The 6,648-nt window shown below is 43.4% G+C and overlaps 1 protein-coding gene across 1 annotated transcript in view; it reads left to right on the forward strand.

Annotated features, from left to right (window-relative positions):
- The window catches only part of TAF1 (TATA-box binding protein associated factor 1), a 103,630-nt gene that overhangs the window by 32,047 nt on the left and 64,935 nt on the right, over positions 1 to 6,648 (forward strand). The window contains 2 exon segments of the mRNA XM_014591417.2: positions 5,588 to 5,737; positions 5,912 to 6,031. Coding sequence (XP_014446903.1) covers positions 5,588 to 5,737; positions 5,912 to 6,031 — 270 coding nt within the window.

Genomic DNA, 6,648 nt, shown 5'->3' on the forward strand with positions numbered 1-6,648 from the left:
CCCCCCGGTGGGGGGGATGGCCACACTGCAATCCCTTCTCCTCCATTCTCTTCTTGGGATCTTGGGCATGCACACATGCGCCTGGCAGGAGCTTAAGCCACTGGGTCTGGGATTCAAACCGCGGTCGACTACATGGGAGTCCAGTGACACAGCTATTATGCCAACTGCTGATCCCAGTGAATGTTCTTTTAAAACAAAAGTTAGATCCATTTACTCCTGCCCCAAAATGGCTTCTCATTTCTTTCTTTTTCTTTTTCTTTTTTTTTTTTTTGGAGAGGTTTTTGCTATAGGGCGCATGCGCTTGCCAGACAGAGAAAGACAGAAAGCGAGAAATCACCCCCCAGGGGAGATGGCCACGCCCCAATCCCTTCTCCGTTCTCCTCTCGGGATCTTGGGCACGCATGCACACACGCCCGGCGTGAGTTTAAGCCACCTGGTCCGAGACACGAAAACCATGTGGAAGTCCAGCGACATAGCCATTGCGCCAACTGCTGGTCCCTGGCTTCTCATTTCTAAAGAAAGAAGTCCTTAACCTGATTTGGTTTTTGCATCTTTCATCTCTATCCCTGGCCATCTTATACTCTTAAATATCGAATATGTTGAAGTTCACTCAATTCCTTAAATGTCTTTTACCTTTCAAAACTTCGCAGTTGCTATTCTCTCTACCTGGGATACTTTTTTTTTTTAAAGAATTATTTTATTGAACTTTATTTATTTATTTTAATTTGACCAGAGAGGGACAGAGTGAGTGAATGAGAGAGAGAGAAACTGAGGCAGCAAGCCACCAGGTCTGGGACTAAAACCACTGTTGGCCACGTGGGAGTCTAGCGTCCTTAACCATTGCGCCACCTGTTGCCCCTACCTGGGATACTTTTTTCTCTACTTTACTATCTGACTTTCATCTGCAAGTTTTATATATATATATATTTTAATTTAAATTTTTAAATTTTGTCATCATTGTTATTTTTAAAAAATAATTATTTTATTTAACTTTATTTTAATTTGACCAGAGAGGGACAGAGTGGGGGCGGGGGGAATGAGAAAGCAAGCCACCAAGTCCAGGACTTGAATTGCAGTCAGCCACATGGGAGTCCAGCACCCTTAACCACCATGACACCTACTGGTCCTTGTTTTTTTTTTTTTTTTTTTTTTTTTTTCCTTTTTTTTTTTTAAACTTTCTCCAGGGTACATGACATTTAGAGGCAGAGAGAGACAGACAGACCGATGGAAGGTGAGAAAGGAAGCCACCAGGTCCAGGACTTGAACCATGGTCAGCCATGTGGGAGACCAACATCTTAACCACTATGCCATCTGCTGATCTGAAAGTTATATTATTTCAGAAGGGTTCTCTGACTATTGCTTTCATACCCTGGCTTAAGATGGATTATTTTCCTCTCCTTTTAGTATTTTTTTTTCGGTTTAAAGTTTGTTTATTTCATGAGAGAGACAGGCAGACAGATTTACAAGCACCCATAACCAGAGCCTCATGCTACAATCTTCCCTTCAGCCTTCCCAGTCAGCCAGGATCAAATGCACATGTATATTTAACATGTATAAGTTCACATAGAAGCTGAACCCTGATCTTCTATATGGCCCTTAGATTGCAGAGTGTGCAGCACTGTTGCACCACTGGTACTGGGCTATATTTCCATATTTATGTCCATAGAGAATCCTTTATGTACTTCCTTTTTAGAGAGGTTTTTGCTATAGGGCGCGTGTGCTCACCAGAAAGACAGAGAGTGACAGAGAGATAGAAAGCAAGAAATCAGCCCCCAGGAGGGATGGCCATGCCACAATCCCTTCTCCATTCTCCTTTCGGGATCCCGAGCACGCACGCACATGCGCCCCACATGAGTTTAAGCTACCGGGTCCGGAACTCGAACTGCGGTCAACTACATGGGAGTCCAACGACATAGCCATTATGCTTACTGCTGGTCCCTGTACTTACTCTTTTTTTTTTTTTTTTTTTTTGAATCTGTTATAAAGCATGTGTGCTTGCCAGGGAGAGAGAGAAAAAAAAAGAAATTTCCAGGGGAGATGACCATGCTTTCGTCCCTTTTCCATTCTCCTCTTACGATTTTCGGACACATGCCCAGCATGTGGGACTCAAACTATACAGCTGACCATGTGGGATCGAGTTACCTTAACCACCATAACTCTTATCTGGCCCCAAGCACCCTTTACTTTCTTATCATGGCACTGATCACAAAGTGATCAGCAAATTCGATTGATTGGCTATTTTTTTTTTCCTTACTATAACATGAGGTCTGTGAGAAACCTGTGCTTGGTGGGCCAGCTAGTGGTGATACGGTTAAGGTGACTGGATCCCATATAGTGGGATGCACAGTTCAAGTCTCATACCTGGCAGCTTGAAAAGCAAAACACACCAGGGGCCAGGACGTGGCGTGGAGATTGGGGTGCTGGATTCCCAGGTGGCCAACTGTGTTTTGAGTCCTAGACCTGATAGCTTGAAAATCACGCCAAGTGTGTGTGCACTTGTGCCTAGAATCCGAGGAGAATGGAAGAGAGGGGATGGCGTGCCATCTGCCCTGGGGTGAGGGGTGATTTTTCACTTTCCCTCTCTCTCGTTTTGGCAAGTGCATGTGCCCTATGGCAAAACCTAAATTTAAATAATTTTAAAAAGGAAAAAAGGGCCGTTAGGTGGCATGGTGGTGGTAAGGTGCTGGACTCCCACATGGCTAACAACGGTTTGAATCCTTGACCTGGAGGCTTGCTTTATCACTTTACCTCTCTTTTTCTCTGGTCAAATTAAAAAATAATAGCAAAATTAAATAAATTTTTCAAAAGGAAAATAAAAAGTAAAACCCAGGCACATTTCTATGTGCCCGATATCCTGAAAGACTGGAGAAAGGGTTGTAGTGTGGCCATCCTTCTCCAGAGGGGGTGCTTTCTTTATCTCTAGTATTTCTGGCGAGTTAATGTAATCTGTAACAAATGTTAAAAAAGAAAGTAGTGCCTGAGGTAGTAATAGATATTCAGTAAATTTTTGAGTGAATGATTATTAAAAGAAGCAGAAAATATAGTCAGACAGTTAAGCCTTATTTTACTTTTTTTTTGAGGAATGAAATGAAAAATTAGTATACTAAGGATTATAGAAATTAAGTATTCTGTCCAGTTGTCTGCAAGACTGAATCTTCAAGAATTGGCTATTTTCCAGGTAACTGTATATGCTCGTGACTGATCTGTGTGGATAAGCACATTTGTCCTTTGTCTTAATTATTTTTAAGAGTCGGTAAACTATTCTGGATCACAGGAGAACACTGACTTTTTTTTTTTTCTTTTTTTTTTGCTATAATGCTTGTGTGCTTGCCAGACAGACTGAGAGAGACAGAGAGAAAGAAAGCGAGAAATCACCCCCCAGGGGGGATGGTCACACCGCAATCCCTTCTTCTCCATTCTCCTCTCGGGATCTTGGGCACGCACGCACACGCTCCTGGTGTGAGTTTTAAGCCACCGGGTCCGGGATGCGAACCATAGTCGACTACGTGGGAGTCCAGCGACATAGCTGTTATGCTAACTGCTGGTTCCCCAGACTTTTTTTTTTTTAAGAAGAGATTTTTGCTATAGAGTGCATGTGCTTACCAGAGAGACAGAAAGATAGGTGAGGATTTTGGGTACATACACACATGTGCCCAGTGTGAGTTTGAAGCTTCTGGGTCTAGTACTCAAACTGTGGTCAACAACGTAACCATTATACCATCTGCTGGTCTATAAAACAGACTTTATTATTGGAGAGTTTTTTGCTATAGGATGAATGTGCTCACCAAAGAGACAGACAGATATAGAGAGACAGAAAGTGAGAAATCACCCCCCAGGAGGGATGGCCACGCCGCAATCCCTTCTCTTCCATTCTTCTCTCAGGATCTTGGGCACACACACGCACACACGCCCGGCATGAGTTTAAGCCACCGGGTCCAGGACTTGAACTGCAGTTGACCACATGGGAGTCCAGTGACATAGCCATTATGCTTACTGCTGGTCCCCAGACTTTTTTTAAAAAAAAAGAACTATTTTATTATTTTTACATTTGACTAGAGTAAGTGAGAGAACAAGTCACCAGGTCTGGGACTCAAATCACCATTGGCCATGTGCGAGTCCGGGGTTTTTGCTTTAGGGCATGTACACTTTCCAGAAAGAGAGAAAGCGAGAAATCATCCCCCAGAGTGGTTGACCACGCCACAATCCCTTCTCCTTTACTCTCCTCTTGGGATTTTGGGTATGCACACACTTGCACCTTTCATGAGTTTTCAAGCTGCAGGTTCTGGTACTTAAATTGTAGTCAGCCATGTGGGAATCCAGTGATGTTACCAGTATGCCATCTGATGGTCCCAGTGAGAATGGATTTTAGTGATGTTGGGGTTGAGGCCAGTGCTTTGAGATCATGTATGCCATCTGTTTTGAGAATATATAGGTTATTTTAAAGAAGATGTTTGAGGGCTAACAGATGGCATGATGGTTACATTGCTGGACTCCCACATAGTCAACTGTGGTTTGCGTTCCGGACCCGGTGGCTTAAAACACACTAGGTGCGTGTATGTGCATGCCCAAGATCCTGAGAGGAGAAGGGATTGCGATGTGGCCATTCCCCCAGGGGTGGGGGGGGATGGTGATTTCTCACTTTCTGTCTCTCTGATGAGCGCATGTATCCTATAGCAAAAATCTCTCTTAAAAAAAAAGATATTTGAGCATTTCGACAGTCAAGTACAAGTCATCAGTCTATAACTTGGTGCATCATAAAGATAGGGGCAGCACTGTCCTTTTTTTTTTTTAAAGAGAGATATTTTTGCTATAGGGTCTATGCCAGAGACACAGAGAGAGATAAGGAGACAGAAAGTGAGAAATCACCCCCCTCTCAGAGGGATGGTCATGCCACAGTCCCTTCTCCTCCACACTCCTCAGGATCTTGGGTACATATGCACACACATCTGATGGGAGATTCAAGCTGCTGGGTCTGGGATTCAAATCGCATTTGGCCATGTGGGAGTCCAGTGACGTAACTGTTAGGCTATCAACTGGTTCCTGCAGCACTGTCTTAGTGAATACCCAGTAAAGTCCAGGGGATGAGGGGCTGAAGGAATACACTGTTGCTCATAATCTACCTTACCCTGGCTAAGCTTTTGACCTTTATTTATCATAGGAAAGAGAGCCCAGTATTGGACAACCACATTTAACTATTGCTCTTTGTGGACACTTGAAGAAAGCATGAAATTGGGGCCAGCAGGTAGTGTAGCAGTTATATTGCTGAACTCCCACATGTCCAACTATGATTCAAGTCCTAGGCCTGGTGGTTTGAAAATCACACGGGGCATGTGTGTGAGTGCCCAAGATCTCAGAAGGAGATTAGAGGAGAAGGGATTGTGGCATGGCCCTCCCCTCTGTGGTGTGATTTCTCACTTTTTCTCTTGGCGTCTCTGTTTCTTTCTCTCTCCAAGCCCATGCGCCCTAAGGCAAAAACATCTTAAAAAAAAAAAAAGCATGAAATTGTTTATTGTAATTAGTCTACTCTCTTAGGTAATGGCTAGAAAAATATTTCCAACTCCTCTGAGAATCTTTTTCTGTACCATAGGTTCGCACTGCTCCTTGGAACACCACAAGGGCCTTCATTGCTGCTATGAAGGGCAAATGTCTCTTGGAGGTGACTGGGGTGGCAGATCCTACAGGGTGTGGTGAAGGATTCTCTTATGTGAAGATACCAAATAAACCAACACAGCAGAAGGTGAGATGATCTGAATTTCTACAGGAAGGAAATCAATGGAGGAAGAAAGGGGGATTTGAGAAGTGGATATGAATGGAATGGAGGACCTTAAAAACAGTTAAATTTGCAGAATGACTTAGATGGCTATAATAAGGAGTTCATCTTAGGATTCTTACATGTTTCTGTATGAGATAGGATGATAAGGAGCCTCAGCCAGTGAAGAAGACAGTAACAGGAACAGATGCAGACCTTCGTCGTCTTTCTCTGAAAAATGCTAAACAGCTTCTGCGTAAATTTGGCGTGCCCGAGGAAGAGGTGAGTGGGAAAAAGGAAAACTTAAAGGCTTCTAGGAGTTTTGTGTTGGGAGGGAAAGGCTGAGGCAGATGAAAAGTACCTAGAGAACTCTGTGAGGTAGGATGAAGTAGGCCAGGTGTTGAATACTTTTTCAGGAGTTAGATATCTTGCTTATTACTCACCCTTTTTAAAAAAAAAAAAAATTTTTTTTTAAATTTAACTTTATTTATTTATTTATTTCTATTTAACCAGAGAAGAAGAAGAAGAAGAAGAAGAGAGAGAGAGAGCAAGCTGCCAGGCCCAGGACTCGAACTGTCGTCAACCATGTGGGAGTCCAGTGCCCTCAACCAGCACGCCACCTGCTGTCCCCCAAAAGAATTATTTTTTATTTAACGTTATTTATTTTTTTTAAAGTTGACCAGAGAGGGACAGAGAGAGAGAGAGAGAGAAAGCAAGCCGCCAAGTCAGGGACTTAAACTGCGGTTGGCCACATGGGAGTCCAGCACCCTTAATCACCATGCCACCTGCTGGCTCCATTATTCTCCCCTCCCTTTTCTCTTTTGGAGAGGTTTTTGCTATAGGGTGCGTGCTCTCGCCAGACAGACAGAGAGAGACAGAGAGACAAAAAGCGAGAAATC

The sequence above is a fragment of the Tupaia chinensis genome, unplaced genomic scaffold, assembly GCF_000334495.1.
Source record: "Tupaia chinensis unplaced genomic scaffold, TupChi_1.0 Scaffold000571_1, whole genome shotgun sequence".
Classification (NCBI taxonomy): Eukaryota; Metazoa; Chordata; class Mammalia; order Scandentia; family Tupaiidae; genus Tupaia; species Tupaia belangeri.